The sequence below is a fragment of the Syngnathus floridae genome, chromosome 1 (assembly GCF_059516105.1).
Source record: "Syngnathus floridae isolate MCC-2025c chromosome 1, RoL_Sflo_1.0, whole genome shotgun sequence".
Lineage (NCBI taxonomy): Eukaryota > Metazoa > Chordata > Actinopteri > Syngnathiformes > Syngnathidae > Syngnathus > Syngnathus floridae.
Window position 1 is genome coordinate 12,820,830 of NC_142413.1, and position 19,417 is coordinate 12,840,246.

The 19,417-nt window shown below is 41.4% G+C and overlaps 3 protein-coding genes and 1 long non-coding RNA gene across 5 annotated transcripts in view; 2 read left to right on the plus strand and 2 right to left on the minus strand.

The window, feature by feature from the left end:
• Positions 1-227: 227 nt before the first annotated feature.
• agtr2 (angiotensin II receptor, type 2) lies at positions 228-3,652 on the plus strand. Its single transcript, XM_088391768.1, has 2 exons — positions 228-402; positions 864-3,652. The coding sequence occupies exon 2, from the start codon at positions 908-910 to the stop codon at positions 2,147-2,149; it is 1,242 nt and encodes a 413-aa protein (XP_088247894.1). The 5' UTR covers positions 228-402; positions 864-907; the 3' UTR covers positions 2,150-3,652.
• Positions 3,653-10,251: 6,599 nt separating this feature from the next.
• LOC148404167 (uncharacterized) lies at positions 10,252-11,858 on the minus strand. The gene is made up of 2 exons (XR_015857526.1): positions 11,813-11,858; positions 10,252-11,340 (listed from the first exon to the last, which is right to left on the minus strand). It is a non-coding gene; the product is annotated as an uncharacterized LOC148404167 (long non-coding RNA).
• A 13-nt stretch (positions 11,859-11,871) lies between these two features.
• On the plus strand, positions 11,872-15,168 carry LOC148404168 (SH2 domain-containing protein 1A-like). Its single transcript, XM_088371201.1, has 3 exons — positions 11,872-12,304; positions 12,429-12,492; positions 14,423-15,168. Exons 1-3 carry the CDS (start codon positions 12,168-12,170, stop codon positions 14,573-14,575), a joined length of 354 nt encoding a protein of 117 aa, XP_088227327.1. The 5' UTR covers positions 11,872-12,167; the 3' UTR covers positions 14,576-15,168.
• Positions 14,230-19,417, minus strand: part of tenm1 (teneurin transmembrane protein 1) — a 181,258-nt gene continuing 176,070 nt past the window's right edge. For both annotated transcript variants that reach the window (XM_088371193.1, XM_088371183.1), the window contains 2 exons: positions 17,983-18,125; positions 14,230-17,664 (listed from right to left, as the gene is read on the minus strand). In XM_088371193.1, the coding sequence (XP_088227319.1) occupies positions 16,909-17,664; positions 17,983-18,125 (899 nt within the window). In that variant the 3' untranslated portion in view covers positions 14,230-16,908. The remainder of the gene's footprint in view (positions 17,665-17,982; positions 18,126-19,417) is intronic.

Below are 19,417 nucleotides of genomic sequence, written 5' to 3' on the forward strand. Positions count from 1 at the left end.
AAAAAGGCTATGCAGCAGCATGCGTGCGAAACTCCCACCTTGACTTGATTATCTCATTATTGGACCTTTTCCTAGAAACCAAAAAGGAGGGGGAGAATGAAAATACTAACTACATTTGTGCAGATTGGCTTGAGTCCAGGTACAAGCCCGCCTCTCTGATGATGACAACGTGACGTGTGTGCACCTTCCCCTGTTGCGCAATCATCATGGGGGCTATAAGACCCCCCGGCAGCCTCATCTGGTTTCCCAGAGGTTCCAGACACCATGTTCACTGCTTGCATACTCTGAGGCTCGACATGGTTCATGATTATTTATAGAGAGGGGGATAATGCAGAAAGATGGACTTTAGACAAATGAGGCATTAAAACAACTCAACCTATCAGACTGGACAAACCACTCGAGGTAAATTATCTTCTAGTTTAAAAGAATGAAATTACTCCGTGTTGTTTGTTTTATAAGTCACAATATCTTTATTTAATGAAGTTGAAAAGGTTTGGTGATGTTTTTCCTCGTGTTTGTATCCTTGACAGCCTTATTAATGGATTCTTCCAATGCAACCAAACCAGCTGCTTTCACTAGATTCTCCATTTCATGTCAAATTAAACTCGAGACATTTTCCATATATGGTATGAATATTTCAAAACCTGCTTTTAGGTATTAATGTGAAAACCATGTTTCTGTGAAATCCAGTAGTCGGCCAACAGGCCTTTTGTTTTGGTTTTATTAGAAGCTGACTGCAAGAGTTGTTTCCACTTGTATTGCAGATCCAAGAAGATATTTGAGCCAAATGCTAAGTTTATCACTTAGAAAAACAAATTGTGATCCATAAAAGGCGTCTGAATTTCCTTTTCGCTTCTTTCCAGTGGACCTTGGAGCACAAAAAGAAGGGAAGTGGAATTGTTCCATTATGGCAGTCCCAAATGACAGCTTGAGTTTTAACTCCACCATCTCTCCTTATACGAGCAAAAACAGTGAGAATGCGTCTGTTTGCACCGACTGGCCACCGGTACCCATGACCACCATCATCCCCTCCGTCTACAGCATTATCTGCGTACTGGGCATCATTGCCAACACACTGGCCGTGTCCGTGTTGGCCCACACAAGCGCCTCAAGGAGAACTGTGGCCAACACCTTCATGCTGAACCTTTGCGTGTCGGACCTTTTGTTCCTGCTGTCCCTCCCACTCTGGGCTGTTTACTACTCGCAAGGGTACAGCTGGTTCTTTGGAAGAGTAGCCTGCAAGATCTCCGGAAGTCTTCATAATCTCAACCTGTATGCCTCCATATTCTTCATCACCTGCATGAGCGTGGACAGGTACCTTGCTCTGGTGCACCCACTGCGCTCTCAGAGTGTTCGAGACCTGAAACGTGCTAAGCTCATGTGCATCCTGGTGTGGGTTCTGGCACTGGCTTGCACGGCGCCAACCATAGCTCTGAGGGACACGCACTTCATCAAGGAGTACGACGTGGAAGCTTGTGTGATTATCTATCCGGATCTCACCTGGTATCGCAGCCTGGCCTGGATGAAAGTACTTCTGGGCTTTTTGCTGCCAATGATCATCATCTCTTGTTGCTACTGCGCCATTGGCAGACACTTCTTGGCTGGCTCTGGACTCATAAGCCTGCGGAGACCACCACACTCTGGCGGCGCATTTAAATCCTCAAGGTCACAGGACAGCTGCGGTAAACCAGAGCGACCCCCGACCACATGTGTGAACCCCAGCTCCAGTGGAAGCAAACCCGTGGAGGGAAGGGGGCTGGAAAGGGTCTTATGGACTGTGGCTGCTGTTGTCTTGGCCTTCTTCCTCTGCTGGTTCCCCTTCCATTGCGTGACCTTTATTGACATACTGAAGAGTTACGACTGGTTGGACACTTGCTGGGCAGGGTGGGCTGTCCAGAATCTCACACCGCTCACCCTCTGCTTGGGCTTCTCCAACTCTGCCATCAACCCTGTGCTGTACTGCTTCATCGGGAACCATTTCCGGGGCCGACTGGGTGCCCTCAGTAAGGGTCTGTGCGTACGTTTGAAGGCACGTGAGGAGGATCACAGTCAAAAGAGGGGCTCCTTCAGCACTAGGCTCAGTTCTTTCTCCCGAAAACTCAGTGACTTGAAAGATCTGGCAATTGTTGAAGCCTCTGCACATGCTTAGGTGACTGACGAGCTAACCACATAGGGTTGATACAGGAATAGTAAGGGGAAAAAAATACTGTCACCTGAAGATTGAGACTGATTTTGCAAAACAATTGCCAACTGATTTTTCAAAGCAATGGAGATCGTATGTTTTGCTGTTTTTGAAATACAATTGCAAAGTTGTTACTGCGCACAAACTTAGTCTACATTTTGCTCCATCCTTCATGCACCGAGCGTGTGAATAGAAGGTCACCAGACTTCCGTAGAGTCCATTGTAGAACATGATAAGTTGATGCAGCATGCTTTTTCCCCAATATGACTTCTCTGCACATCCTTAATAATGAGAAGAATCGATCTATGAAGGGAAATACTTTGTTGTTCCTTTAGGTATCCTACATGAATGCACTGAAAGGATTCAGATGGTAAAGTAAAGCACCACCTTTGGAATGTCATATTAACCTGTGTTAGCTTGTTTATTCGGGGTCAAGTTTGTATCTGCTATACATGCTGGTCAACAAAACATTGCAGTAGCCTACAGTAAAGACCAACGGCAATTTAATTGATTTTATTTACATCTTAATCCTGTGATTATGTGTGTTTTCCTGGTTCTCTGACTTCCTTAGTCCTACACAGTATGATCACTCACACAAATGAACGGGATTTAGCATGAGTAACACACATACATTAAATAAAAAAGTAAAAGGATAAACAGGGATTATGTTTTAATGTAAAGTACAGGTGATACACTATGGCCACATACACAGCCTGAGTGCCAAGACAACTGCATATTCTGGTTCAGCAAAGATATAACAGCTCAGTTTTTATTGACACTGTCAGAGGTATTAATTTAACGATATGTTTATTAGGTTGTAAAACTGCACTTCACCACACTGAAGGCTGCCTAATATTATGACTATAAACGATCTCTCCTTTCCTTTCTATATCCTCTGCAACTAATGCCATCTCACAAGCTAACAAAAGGTGAGGTTTGAAATGTTTTGGTTTGGTTTGCTATTGCTCAACTTTATGTTGTACAATGCACAGTTGAATGGGAACTTCTAGGCCATGTTTGAAGTTACCATAATAGTATTCCCTCCAAATTATACACCGTTAACAATATCATAGATATGAATTTAAGGGGGGGGGTCGGGGAATAAAAAGTGGCAAATACATTTGGAAATAGATTCTATGATATTTATGTATGTTTCTGTCAGAATACGTATATCCAGCCAACAAATACCCACTTGATGTCAAAATCTGACTCAAGTATAATTTTCTTTGGAGTAAGTCACTCAGTGTGATTAAAATTTATTGTTTCACTTTTTAGAACGTAAGGCACTTAAAACATTTATTAGACCGGTAGCCAGAGAAAGGTTTATGCCTCAGTTGTCATAAATTATCAGCATTGGTATTTACCACAATCGTGGTTTATGGTTGTATAATGGCTATTACGCTTGTTTGTAGATCCTAATCATAATTAAAATGCTACAACATAATTGTTAATAAACGTATAATACACTAACACTTATTAAGATGTTGATTTCCTACAGAAGAGCATAGTAAGTTCAAATTTGGGTATTAAAACGGTGAATTCAGTTCCTCTTCGAAATAATGAAATGTTGAGCACTCACTGAACTCAACTCAAGTCAACTTAAAGCACTTTATGTGGCCATATATTCTCTTCATTTGTCAAGAGTTGCATTCTGCAAAGAAATAAATGCAGATATTACATTATTTCATAGGTCTACCGTCAAACAGTTAATCCAATCTCACTATTGTACAATATTATTTAAAATATGTTGAGTAAAGCAATTCCTTTGCCTGAATTTCAAAAGAAAAACATGACAGCAATATGTTTAGTGCCTCACGCTCCTCGAATGACCTCGTAATGCATTGCACATATCAAGGCTGTCTAACATAGTCTTATACAGGTGCTCTGATAATGCATTCCAGTCCAAACACTTGTGTTGTGCTAATCAATGGACTATCTTTGTCTGCTACTTGTGTCTACTATAGATCATTCACATATCTGACTGACCCTGGGCTGCCCCTATGTGAGCTGGGAATTCATAGAGGGGATTTGTTTTCCCCGCTGAAGGCCACCCAACACCCCGAAATCTGACGAAACCTATTATATAATTGATCGTTAGACCTTGGTGTGTATTAAAGGAGTTCATATTTTTCATCACTGTCTGTTCTTCACTTGAGGATTCATTTGTATCTTTAATCCCTGAATTCAAAAACAAATAAGTTGTACTTTCTATTCCGTCCTTTGTCAAAATAATGCTTTATTTTCACCAATATTCACAGATGATGACACTAAATTAATAGAGAATACTAAAGTCAATCGTAATTGAAATTTGAAGGAGCTTTTGGGGACAATGACAATGATGCAACAGAATTGGAAGAGTTTGATTAAGCTAGTATAGTCCTTGTCCTTGGTATCTTTGTAACAATTAAGTTGGTGACTTATTTTCATCAAATCCAACAATGCATTACATCAAGTCATCAGTTACCATAATGCGTTACATTAAGTCAACACTCACAGTATATTCCACTTTATATTAAGTGTATAATTTTTTATCCTTTGCTTAAATTATTCCCTTGTTAGGATAATGATTGCTAATAATCATCATCACAAACCATAAAGCAACATGTTCTTATCAAGTATGTGAATAAAACATAACATAATCCACACTTATTACTGAAAACACTATAATAACAGACTGATTGGTGCTCATGATACGCGATAATAAGTTTAATTCACTGATGTGTGCCTTAGGGAAGCAGCCCCTGAGCAACCAAATTAATGGTCCCATTAATTGCTAAGAGTCCTGTTATGTGCATTACAAGAGACAACTATGATTTTGGAGTTGGCTACCAGAAAATTCTTTCCTCAAGCAGCAATCCCCCTCTTGCCTGCCCTGTACTAAGGGTTACGTATGTTGAATGTGGAATGCATGGTTATGTATGTATATGATTTTTTTTTTCCACTATCAGGAGCAATACCGTTGTCTGAATGGATTTTCTAAGAAAAAGGAAGTACTTCTGTACTATTATATTCTTATACGATATACAGCTATAAGAGATATTGATAACCAGCATTGAGAGAAAAAACAAAGAGAAAACTGAAAAGCACAACAAAAAAAAAACATACAAGAGACCAACCAAAGCAAGAGTCAATTGATATAATGTATATTGTATACAGTATTACTAATATAATCACTTAGTTTTTCTTGTTTGTTGTGTGACAGGTTATGTCCTTTTACAATAATAATAATAGTAATAATAATAATAATAATAATAATAATAATAATAATAGTTGTATTATTATTATTATTATTAATAATAATAATAATAATAAGTAATAATAATAATAGTAGCAGTAATAATAATAATAATAATAATAATAATAATAATAATAATAAACAGTACGAATAATAGTAATGTCAATAATAACAGATTTCATCAGCTCAATCTAAAGTATATAACACCCGTTAAGAGTCAGGTACCCATTTCCCCCTCCTTGTATCTTGACCATATCATTTTTTTTATAATGTTAAATGCTTCACACAACTTAAACAACAACTTCAACATTTAAAATAATCTACAAACAAAAAAGTTACAACATTTAAAAGCAAAGAAAATAAATAAAAAGGTTATTCGAATTACAGATTTAAAAAAAAAAGTATTATAAAGTGAACGAGTGAACGAATCACTTCCTAAAACGATTGGTGTATTTTTCAGTTCACATGACTTCAACCAGTAGGCGTCGGTAATGCGCATTAAAGCTGGTGCCACCTTGTCGTAAAACAAAACGAAGAAGAAAATACGTAACTTCCCGTTCACGAACGAGTCGCGAATTGCATTTCCCGTTAACCAACTGAACGGATCTGTGAGTGAACGAGTCAATGAATGATTTGCATTTCCAGTTCATCGCGAGAACGGATGAGTGAGGGAACGAATCCTGACTTTCCCGTTCGCTAACGAGTGAACTGCCTTCATTCCCGTGCATCAACGGATCAGTCAGTGAAGGTGTTGCGTCTCCTGGCGTGAACTATGTAAGCCAGAAGGCAGATTTACGATTTGCCAAGGAAAGAAAGAACCACTCACTGAAACAGCACTTCTTTTATGCACGTTTTCTCCAAGCTAACGGCTAACTTTATTGCACGAAGGGATGCGCCGTTATGCAACAACGGGGAGATTATGCTTCTCTTTGGGGAATCTTGATTTTATAAAATTTGTAGTAATTTTTAAATAACGTGTATGCATATATACGCCTAAATATTGTTATCCAATATCCATATCTACTGCAATTTCACATTAGATTGCTGGTTTGAAATTTACTTTTAATATTATTATTATTTTCAAATAAACATTTTTGTTAAAACTTGTCTGGTGTTTTATTCCTTGTTTTTTTTATTCGCCAATTAAAACAAAAATCAGACATTTGGTTAACTGCTTTATATAATATGTGTAGGTACACCTCATGGACACTTCAGTAGGTACACTACACGAGGTAAAAAAACAAACAAAAGAATAAATAAATAAAGGGTTAATTGGACAATAAAAGCACATCTGAGTACATTCTCACACGTGGGATCAAACCAAGTTCATACTGAGCAAGAGCCCGTGTCATTATCCAGTCGGCTATTTCAACCTGGAAGCCTGTGATCGTCTGCACTGTTTTGTACTAGTGATGTGCATTCCAGTTAAGAACTGAATCTTTAGAATCGGTTCACTCAAAATATTTGTTCAAAAGAATCGTTCACCGAATCGTTCACTACACTTTCTTATTTATTTATTCTTTTTTCTTTTTTTTTACTTCGTGTAGTGTTCCTATTATAGTGTCCATGAGGTGTACCTAATCACAGGCCACTTCAATAGGGAAAAAGCTTAAGCGAAAGTGAAAAGTGCCACACCCGCCCTCACCCCCACCTCCTGATTGGCTGTTTGATCTGTGACGTCACTAGGACACTCCATTAGGTACACCGCCTTTTCAAGTGCACCTAATAACAGGCCACTTTATTAGGGAAATATCATGGTCAAAGGTCACAGGTGTCAAGCTCTAGTCCTCGGGGCCGCGTTCCAACATGTTTTCCAAGAGTCCCTCGTTAAGTGCACCTGCGTGAAAAGTTTTAGCCACTTTCACGTCCAAAAGGAGCTAAAAGTTTTCACGCAGGTGCACTTAACGAGGGAATCACACGGACACTCCATTAGGTACACCGCCATTTTCAAGTGTACCTAATAACAGGCCACTTTATTAGGGAACTATCATGGTCAAAGGTCACAGGTGTCAAGCTCTAGTCCTCGGGGCCGCGTTCCAACATGTTTTCCAAGAGTCCCTCGTTAAGTGCACCTGCGTGAAAAGTTTTAGCCACTTTCACGTCCAAAAGGAGCTAAAAGTTTTCACGCAGGTGCACTTAACGAGGGAATCACACGGACACTCCATTAGGTACACCGCCATTTTCAAGTGTACCTAATAACAGCCTACTTTATTAGGGAACTATCATGGTCAAAGGTCACAGGTGTCAAGCTCTAGTCCTCGGGGCCGCGTTCCAACGTGTTTTCCAAGAGTCCCTCGTTAAGTGCACCTGCGTGAAAAGTTTTAGCCACTTTCACGTCCAAAAGGAGCTAAAAGTTTTCACGCAGGTGCACTTAACGAGGGAATCACACGGACACTCCATTAGGTACACCGCCATTTTCAAGTGTACCTAATAACAGGCCACTTTATTAGGGAACGATCATGGTCAAAGGTCACAGGTGTCAAGCTCTAGTCCTTGGGGCCGCGTTCCAACATGTTTTCCAAGAGTCCCTCGTTAAGTGCACCTGCGTGAAAAGTTTTAGCCACTTTCACGTCCAAAAGGAGCTAAAAGTTTTCACGCAGGTGCACTTAACGAGGGAATCACACGGACACTCCATTAGGTACACCGCCATTTTCAAGTGTACCTAATAACAGGCCACTTTATTAGGGAAATATCATGGTCAAAGGTCACAGGTGTCAAGCTCTAGTCCTCGGGGCCGCATTCCAACATGTTTCCCAAGATTCCCTCATTAAGTCCACCTGCGTGAAAAGTTTTTGGTCATTTTCACGCTCTACAGGAGCCAAAAGTTTTCACGCAGGAGCACTTAACGAGGGAATCACACTGACTCTCGACACTATGGAACACTCGCTTACGTTACATGGAATATATATTGTTTTATGGAGCAGCTCACAAGCAAATAGTTATAATGGTTATATGGGGGAGCACACGAACAACTGTGTTGCAAAATTTTCTATGATAAAATATTTCATGTATTACTGGGATTTGAATCCAGTTCTACTGGGGTGAGAGTCCAGAGCACTAACTACTACACTATGGAACCCTCACTCACATTGCATGGAATATATATGGTTTTATGGAGCAGCTCACAAGCTAATAGTTATAATGGTTATATGGGGCAGCACACGAGCAACTGTGTTGCACATGTTTCTACGATAAAATATTTCAGGTTTCGCTGGGATTTGAACCCAGGTTGCTGGGGTGAGAGTCCAGAGCACTAACCACTACACTATGGAACCTTCGCCTACATTGCATGGAATATCTATGATTTTATGGAGCAGCTCACAGGCAAATGGTTGGGGCAGCACACGAGCAACTGTGTTGCAAATTTTTCTATGATAAAATATTTGAGGTCTCACTGGGATTTAACCCGGGTCACCCGGGTGAGAGTCCAGGGCACTAACCACTACACTATGGAACCCTCGCTCACATTGAATGGAATATATGTGGTTTTATGGAACCTAGCTCTAACTCTAACCCAAAACCTAGCTCTAACCCTAACCCTTGCTCTAACCCTAACCCTAGCTCTAACCCTAACCCTAATCGTAGCTCTAACCCTAACCCTAATCGTAGCTCTAACCCTATCCCTAGCTCTAACCCGAACCCTAAACCTAACTCTAACCCTAACCTTACCTCTAACCCTAACCCTAGCTCTAACCCTAACCTTAGCACTAACCCTAACCCGAGCTCCAACCCTAACCCTAGCTCTAACCCTAACCCTAGCTCTAAACCCTAATCCTAACTCCAACCCTAACCCAAACTCAAAATACCTAACCCTAGCACTAACCCTAGCTCTAACCCTAACCCTAACCCTAACCACTTCACTGGTTTCTTTTATATCAAACAAATTATTTTAGGTGCATACCGGACATGTTTCGGCGGTTTCTTCCACCTTCATCAGAGTGTTTGATATAAAAGAAACCAGTGAAGTGATTAAAAAGGAAAAACAAGATGAATTTAGGACAACCTAACCCTAACCCTTGGAGAAATCGTGCATAAAAGAAGTGTTTTTTCAGTGAGTGATTCTTTCTTTTCTTGGCAAATCGTAAATCTACATTCTGACTTACATTGTTCACGCCAGGAGACGCAACACGTTCACTGACTGATCCGTTGATGCACGGGAAGGCAGTTCACCCATTAACTCGTTCACGAACGGGAAAGTCAGGATTCGTTCCCTCACTGATCCGTTCTCGCGATGAACTGGAAATGCAAATCACTGACTCGTTTACTCACAGATACGTTCAGTTTGTGAACGGGAAATGCAATTCACGACTTGTTCGTGAACGGGAACTTGCGTCATTTTCTTCTTCGTTTTGTTTTACGGCGAGGTGGCACCAGCTTCAATGCGCATTACCGACATCTACTGGTTGAAGTCATATGAACTGAAAAAGAACGAGTCACTTCAGGAAGTGATTCGTTCACTCTCGTTCACTGAAATAAATTCGTTTTTTTGAACGAATCGTTCACTCACGAGCCAACACTAATTCGCTCGCTGAGCTTTCAGATACAGTTTAACGCTAATGCCACCCACAAACCTTCCCCTGGAATCCTTCCATTAAAATGAGTGGCCCGAGGAAAAGAAAGGTGGACACTGAGTGCCGAGTGTTTACACAAAAAAGAGTGGACAATTTGGCTCGATCTACCAGTGTGAGCAGACGTTCAGCCACAGAAACGTCAACAAAGCCTGTCACAGATCTCGGTTAACGGACCGACACCTCGGCTCTATCCGAAGAATTACCACAACAAATTATACTCCAGACCATGATGCACAAGCAAAAAAGAGAGACCAACAATACTATTGATTTCTTTATTACTTTATTTACATGTATTCTTTCACTGATTCTTCAAGATGATGTATTTGTTTGCCGTTTAATGTAATTTCGCCTCATTAGATAAACATATTTCATAAATCTAACCTGCAAGCGCTGAAGTGATGGAAACTATTATTCATAATAACAGTGTCGTATTTAATGAGAATCACTGATAGTAACCTTTTGGTGAAATATTTTTTTAATGCTGTTAATAAATGCATTTGTTTTCAAAAAGCTTTTTTTGAATATCCATGCTTCACTACCTGCTAAAAGTACAAACCTTTTATGCAATGACCTTTACACGTCATTTTTATTACTTCACACAAACATTACATCCATCTGCTCCTGGTTCGCCCCCCCCGGTCAAAATTTAGAACCAAATTCGGCCCGCTACTCAAAAAGTTTGCCCACCCATGCTATAATGCTTCTCAATGTAGTAATTTACAGTTTGACCATTGAGTGGCGCTAACATGCTGCAGATGTATTAGGCAGCCAGACAGGGCCCGTGCTGGCTGCTTACCCACACAGTCAGCCCAGAAGCCCCATGCTCATGATCTTTACAAGCTGAGGGAAAGAGAGCCATGATACAGACCGATGACTCGGAGGCTACAGTTGTGACTGTAGAAACCTTCAAAGTCATTCAGACTGAAAGATTCTCAAAGTCAGAAATGTATTTTCTGTAGGAGTGTGTGTTCTTGTGAAGGACACACTGTCTCAGCATATGCGGCCTCCTAGCCTCTAATGATAATGTACATCTCAGTATGACACACCAGATGCTATGGCACGCGCTTAACAAAATGTGCATACGACATTCAATATTTTAATCACCAGCTCCTGTTTACAGCTACACTGGGCACAACAGCAATTCTGCAAGTGACAGGACAGATTGCAAGCGGAGTTTGGAGCAGCACTGCAGAATGTTGAGACACACGCGGCTTCATTAGCCGCTTCCTCGCTGTTCGGTGGATGAGGTGTATGCGTCCTTGACACTCGATCAATAGAAGGCACTGGTGAACGAGAACTGAGAAAATGAAGTGTCGGCGACTCTTGGACGGCACATTTCTTGTTACCTAACCCTACAAATTTGTGAAAACAACAAAGTCTTATGACTCAAACGTGTCAAAAGTGAACAATGTCTTAATGGCTTGATGCTAATTGCGCTGTGAATGTTGACAATCTACGACAATCTGTACTACTACGAACAAATCCAATGTTTAGAACTGTGAAGAAGGTGCCTTTGTGCTTTTTAGATTTGATTTGAATGAATGAGCTATTGACTGTAGTATACAAAATGGTGTCGGCCATTTGTGGCAATTGATTGGCTGTTAGCTATTGAGTTAGTGATGGAGGATAAATGATAATACAGTAGACTAAATGAAAGCCACTGCAAAGAAAATGGCACTATAGCATAAATTAAGACCAGCAAAATGTTGCCTTTAACTTCAAGTTTTTCTTGCTTGATTATGAGTATGATGGGCATTGTTCTGGATGAGTTAATTTTATTTCAAAAATCCCTGACTGTGGATGGTGAAAGGAAGAATGACTCACATGCATGCGCAGCCACCTCTCGCTGAAATAACGCGCCACTTAGGCCACCTAACTCAAGTACTTGTATCCGCCCCAAGCCATACAGCTGCATGGAGGAAGATTGCTGCGCAACGAGCCACGTGACTCAATGGATTCTTCCTGCCGCCAATGTTGAGTTGGAGGAGGAGAAGCTCAGAAAGCTCCTAAGTCAAAGCTCAAGCTTGCAATATGTCGCCTTAACTGCATTCCAGCATTGGGCTCATACAATAGTTAAAAAGCTGAAGTGAGTGAGAAGGAGAAAAAAGGGGAAGTGTATTAGAAATAAAAACAACGACAAAGCAGTTGTCGTATGTAAACTGGCCTTGAGAAAGATAAGATGGAAAATTTGGCTGTCTACCATGGACCAATTGGTGTACTAGAGGGTGAGAGGCGACTGGCTCTGGATGGACGGGACGGCTGCTATTTGGTCCGAAACAGTGACTCGATACCCGATGTCTTCTGCCTCTGTGTGCTGTGAGTAGAAGAACAACTTTGACATCTTTTAAGTGGGCATCCATTAATCATTTACACATACTTGATCATAATGTAGTATATGTACTGTACTACAGTATATATATATATGTGTGTGTGTGTGTAGATACAGAGGAATTGTCTTTACATACAGACTCCACAAGCATGATGGAGGCTCATGGGCTGCAGAGGTAAGACAACCAAATGTTTGACATCAGTTAGAGATCGGAATGTCAAGTTTTTGTATTGTGCGAATCTTAAATATTAAGTATAGCAAGACACTTTGGATGACTGTAGGCATCTGTTTTTGTGGAAACACTTGGGTAAAGGCCTTTTATTTGTTCCAGCATGAAAGGTAGTGCAATTCTTAAAGCAAGGCCCATAAATACTGTACATGGTTGTTTGTAGATGAATATGACCTCCATGATCTCAACCCCATTAAACCACCTTGCGGATAAACTACAATAGCCATCGTAAACCACTACAGTAAAATCTCAAAAGAGCCTGAAGTGTTGAATTCAGCATCCAAACAAACATTTCCTGAAAAACGTGCTCACTTTAGTGTCCATTATTATAATCATTTTATTCAATGAGATGAGACCCCACCACCTTACTCTAAGATGCCATGCATCCAGAGAATGTCATAAAAGGGTAAACAGTGTACGAATTGTGTTTACATGTTGTTAGGAGCGGTGGTGTGGTAATCAGGTTTGGGAGTGTGCCAATATGACCCTGGGGCAAAAATAATTCATTTTCTATTACTTCCTATGGGAATACTTTCCCCGTTGCCAAAAGTATACTGTGGGCCATCCACGATACAGAAGGGGCATCCAGCCTAACAGATGGCGTCAAGGTATCGACATTAACTTTCACAATCTAGCCACATGAGCAGCCTTCCAACATTTTTTTAGGGAGCATCTCCATCATTTTCTCGCCCCCAGCATTCACAGTGTTTTGCATGACACTGATTGTAGCTCTTCGGATGAGGAATGTGGAAGGTGAGATGAGTTCTATGATTGAGGCTGCAAATACAGCAACATATACACAGTCGTCATTCTGGGAACATATAGTGACAACTTATTCTGTCTTTGCTGCATGGTCAAATAAAAATCCCTTGCCGTCACGTAGCACACTGACACTATCAATCATACATCATTGACGAGGACAAACATGGACTGCGCTACAGACTCAATAATCATTTACATTATTCATAACCAATATCACTTTATTGAAATATTTTTCACGGCAATACTTGCAGCCAGAGAGAGCAAAGAATTGCATGGAGATTAGAAGAAAGCAATCTGTGTTTGGTTGAATGAATGTAAAATGCATCAAGGTTATTTTTTTGTCACCATGACTGATAGTACCGAATTGAATGCAATAAGAGCTGAATAAAAGACTCTTACTTGACAAAGCCAAATTATTTTCATATGTTGAATTTAGCTCCCGCAAGTGGGCTTCGGTTTTGCCAGGTGGAGGGAATGACTTCCAAATATTTTGGGTTATTTTGAAGCCACATACTGTATGTTTCTGCTATTTCATTTTTAATTGGCCACAATGGAAGCTCCAGAGATAATGGCACATGGTTCAAAAATGGATTTGTGATCAACATGAATAAATGTTTTTCTTTGTTGTTGTTAAACGTGAAAAAAGCCCAAGGGGAGTGAAGATCTCTCAGTCTGCATTTTCCTAATTTAGCCTCCAATACCCCTGTGTTTTATTTTCCCATCTGCTATTCTCTATTCTATTATCTTTAATGATAGTTCTAAATTGATTGTGCCATACATGAAACATTTGTTTTTTAATTTTTACACACACGCACACGCACACGCACACACACACACACACACACACACACACACACACACACACACACACACACACACACACACACACACACACACACACACACACACACACACACACACACACACACACACACACACACACACACACACACACACACAACAGTGCATTTTTACTTCGGTCAGTCTTTGATGTATTGTGTTAAGTGCACCTGGTTCATTTAATTTCTCATCTTCCCTTTTCAACATGTTCAAGAAAGATGAAGACTTCTCCCTTGCTCCCCGTTTTACTTTCTCCTTTATTATCATCCCTCAGACTGTTCCTGGTGTGCAGAAACGGCATTTCCGTGAAATCAAGAACTTGATAGCAGCTTTTCAGAAGCCCGGACAAGGAATTGTCATCCCTCTGCTTTACCCTGTCACTGTCCAGAGTTGGCTGAAAACAACCAGTGGTGCAGATGCCCAGTAATAGCCTGTCACTATTGCATAGCAACTCGAGTACGCTCCACCAATAGTAGTGTGCTGCTCAGGGACAGAAAAATGAGGGAAGAAATGTGACGGGAACTCTTGGTTAGGGACAAACTCGGAATGGAAAATACCTTTTAAATATTCATCTCAGCCACAACTTCTTATTGTCTTTTGACACTTTCTCAGGTTTTGTTCAAACAGAAGATATCTATGCGCTCCCCAAAAATCACATTAAATGACAATACAATAAATTAATGTTTTTTAAGGCCACATTGTTCCCATTTCAAAACTGTGCATGTATGTAAAATGGATTAATTGAAATCTTTTGTGCAGTCCCACATTAAGCGGAAGCCATTATCAAGCTACAAGATAGTGATTCAGCTAATAAAATTGTATGAATATCAGTGGGCCAACCTGTGTACTTGCTGTTTATTCTCTTCTTTTGTGCCTCACAAAATGTCTCTTGACTTAATGGGAGGTGAGATGAAAAATATTCATCCCTCAAACATTACTGAAAACATAAATTGACAAAAAAAAATGTTTTATGTGAAAGACGTGAAAAATAAAGCATTTAGGTGAAATATACTGCATAAATGAGTTCTCATTTACGACACCCACACATGTGCGCTCACATAGACATTCACATGACACATAATATGAAACAAAATTTAATTTGACATATTGAAGAGCTGATCTTCGTGAAGGGAGTACGATGGGGAGGGTGTGAGCTTCTGTCATTTTTGTGATTGACATTGCTGTCTATGCTCGATGGAGAAAAAAGTGTGAGCGTGAGACAGAGGAAGAGAGGAGTGAGCATTCATTCAGCCGGGACAGTGGTCTCCTAGCAACCGGACTTTCCCTGTTTTTAGCACCGAGACGAGCTGGACAGTATCTAACGAAGCATAATTATGGTTTAAGAACAGAACGGAAGGCTCATCTCGATGAGCTTGTCAGGAATTTGTATCACCTGCTTGCAGTCACAACATATGCAGTGTGAGGCTCTGTCATCCACAGCCCACCAGAGAAACACAAACAATTAATGGTGGGCAGATGGTGGAATGACGCAGGGAGGGGAGGCATGTGGCTGGGGGGAGGCAGATGGAAGAGGAGGTGGATTAGTGAAGGCGAGCTTAAAAGAAAAAAAAATCTTGCATAAACTTTTTTTTTTTGGAAGTGGTTCACATGTACTCTGATTGGCATTTCCTAATGAGACGATACAAGCTGTAGAGTACGCTGTAGCCAACTCCAAGGTCCTGCCCCTTCTGCACTCGCCACCCACTCATTGAGCCTCAGCTGTCAGATTTCTTCCTCCCGGCCACAGTGGCTTTCTCTTTCCTCCTCTTGGTTCTTCTTCTTTGCCCGTGACAGATGTAGGTTTCTCGTGCAAGACTCAGTTTGAGCCATAAGGATGAGCGATAATGACAGCACAGATTTGAGAGCAACAATGTCCCCGTGATGAGAACAAAGAGGGCACGACAAATGTTGTGCGAGGGAGGCAAGTCGGGATACACATAAAAGCTCCAGAGACAAATGATGAGCCAGAACACCATCCCATGGAGTACTGGGACTACTCACATATAATAACTTTAATCAGCATTGGAACTCCATAAAGTCAGATTTTTTTTTTCAGCGAGAATATTTACTATAGCCATGTATAATTCTTTGCAAAAATGTAACTGCTCTTTCTATTGATTAACAATACTGACACTTACTTATGAACAACAGAACTTCCAGTTGAGCACTTTTTTTCCCTCAGTGTGAAAGCACTGGCTATTTACATTCTTGATTGAAGTATACACACTCATATAAACTACTGTTGGAGCACAGCAGAGGCAGCAAGCCACCAGCGATTTGCTCCTCCCTTAGGGAAGTATCAGAGTCGACAAGGCCTCTCTTACACATTATGTAAACGGGAGTATATCTGGAGTAATTGGCAACTAGAGAGCTCTTGATTTGAGTCATGAAGGAGATAATTCACTGGCAACCATAGAAGTCTTCATCTTGGGTGAATTAGAACAAAATCCAAAGTGAAGAAGAGCGTTCAGAACAGCAGAAGAGTCAGTTAACTCGCAGGCTAGCAGGGATACAAAAAGCAAAGCCACAACCAAACCACACTTGCTTGTGCCACTGTTAGAAACCAGACAATAATAATAAAATACCATCATTCTGTCACAGTTAAAGGCATTTTGGAAATATTTTCCCCTAATCTCTCTTCTTGTTCTTTTTTGATGATGTCATCTTTTTTTTGATACAGTGTAGAAAGGGTAGAACAAATCAGAGTTGAGTAGAAACAGGCAGTCTTTGGTGGGCTGGGGTGGGAGAACCGCTTGAGTGTTACCTGCCTCCCACCTCGCTGAGAGTCATGAAGTGGATGTTGTAGGGGCAATCGGACAGCTCTGGCTGCTGCTCTATAGGCAGGGAGTAGTAGCCGTCGTAACCCTGCACGCGTCCTGCAGATAGTAGCTGCTGTTTCTCCACGTCGCTCCACGTTCGTCCGCCTGCATCACCTAACTCCACCCGTTTCCTCTCGTGGTACCATGCCCCCTCCACCGCTCTCCGCCTAGCCTCTTCCCTCACCCTCGCTCTCTCCTCATCCTCATTGCCGCCATAACGGATGCACAAGCACAGCGCCCCCTGCTGGAGAGTGATGTCGGCAAACCGACGAGTCCTGCCGTTGACAGTGGCACTCATTTGTGAAACGCTCACGTTGACTCCGCTCTCTAGGACGCGCCCACCGACCCCTAAGCCCAAAGCTAGGTCTTCCTCGATAGGGCGGGACTGGAGGAAGTGGTGGGTGTCACAGCCGTGCACTGTGAAGCTCAGCCCGTCCAGATGGACGGCACCGTTCAAAATGGCAGCCACTCGCCGACTGTCCTCACTGGCCACGCCGATGACTTCGGCGCTCACGCGACCATGGGAGACGGCAAAGCGGATGCTGGGGCCAAGAAGAAAGGGACGAGAGCCGAAGGGAGGAGGTCGTGTTGGTCGGTGGCAGGTTGAGCCGACTGGTGCTGAGACGAGAGGTAAACGCTCCAAAGAGATGAAACGTCTCAGCTGCCTCCGGAGCTCACACTGGATTCCCAAAACCACCTAAACAGAAGAAGCACAATTATCATTAAAGTCGACCCCCGTATACTCACGGTTCGGCATCTACAGATTTGCATATTTGTGGACTATTTGCGTTTTTACTGTTTGTTGTATTCAATTGCAAATATTTAACTTAAATCCCACATGCATAACAATTTGGAAGCCAATGCAGTTTTCCATGGACTGGAGTGGGTACGGGTCAATTTAGGACCATTTGTCAGTGAGTCATTACAAGTACTGAACTGTTTTCCAGGTAAAGACAAAACAATTTGGATTTTTTTATCAAACAATGCCAATTTACATATGAAGTGGGGTATTGACCTTGCTCGAGTCCCAGTCTTGTGTCTTGGTTTGAGTCTTCATCAATTCATATGTTTGTTCCATGGGGCTGATCTCAGGCTTTGGGAAACCTGGAACAACGTTATGAAGCTGGAAGCCAAATAGCTGCAGCCAGCTGCCAATGTCTGCACAGAAATACAGAAATGAAACAAACAGGATTAAAATACAGGCAGATGTGTGTATGAAAACATATCGGGGTATACATCAATGACACTTTACCCTACCGGATCCCTTGCCGTACACTGGACAACGGAGTTCCTTTAGACCAATTTGAGATCCATCCACTCGCATTGTACTAGCTAGCTAGCAATTCGTCTCCCTTTTTAATAAGAAAGTGTGAAAGGCCAAGCGCGAGTAAACAAAGGCGTCACGGCTCCACCTAGCTCTGACTGCTCAACAGTTGAATTGAATGCTCATTTGCGTCACTTTCACTCACAAAATTCACATGCACGCTTCACATATAATTTCGCACCCCTTCAGTACATTACACTAATTCTGCAGTTTCCTATAATCAAGGGGACGCATGAAGGTAACAAGAGCGAGGACATAGGAGAGGAAATACAATGGCAGTAATTTTTCTGCTGATTATATTACGACGTTTTCAATATATCAATACGTTTCATATAATTGAATGTCTGGCTTTTTTAATCATTTTGGGCACTATACAAGTCGTCTGTAATTGCTATTTAGGATTTTTTTGGGGCGGGGATGAGTAACCTACGTACATAGCCATGACTGCATAATATGCAGCAGAGACTCTGTTAAGTCTTCATGACAAACACATTCTCTCTTTTTAATAAACAATAAAATTGCAGAAGATCATGACGGTTTAACTTCATGTTTCATTTTCGTGAAAGACAGACGACCTGACCAACAGCCTACATTCGTTCTGACACTCTGTAATTCTATTTCCTTCTCTTATTCAAGCTTTTGTTTCACCCCTCTGGGAAACAGTGTGTTCTTGACAGACAAAAGAGACAAAGCATTAAAGCTTGTGTTAAAAAAAGAGAAAAAACCAAAACAAAACAAAACAGAAAAACAGGATGATCAGAGGCTGTCCTGTTTCTTGCTGTCGTGTTCTTCAGTCTATTCCATCTTCTCTATCTGACACAATGCTTCACCTGTGTCATCTCATTCTCAATGGCAGATGCTTTCTATGTGCATGTGTGTATGAGCTCGTGTGTGTCTGCATATGTGAGAGACGGAGAGTGGGCGAGTGAGCGCAACATCTCTACCTATTGTGCTATAGTTGTCATATGGCACTTCTCACATGTCTCTCCAAGCAGTACAGTGCTTTGCAGCACGGGCTGGATGAGTACATTGTGAATTGTAGGCAGGATGGAAATGTAAAATGTTAAAAACCTGTTAACACAAGACCGTGCAGTACGCTTATCTGTAAGCCATCAATCAACTCTTG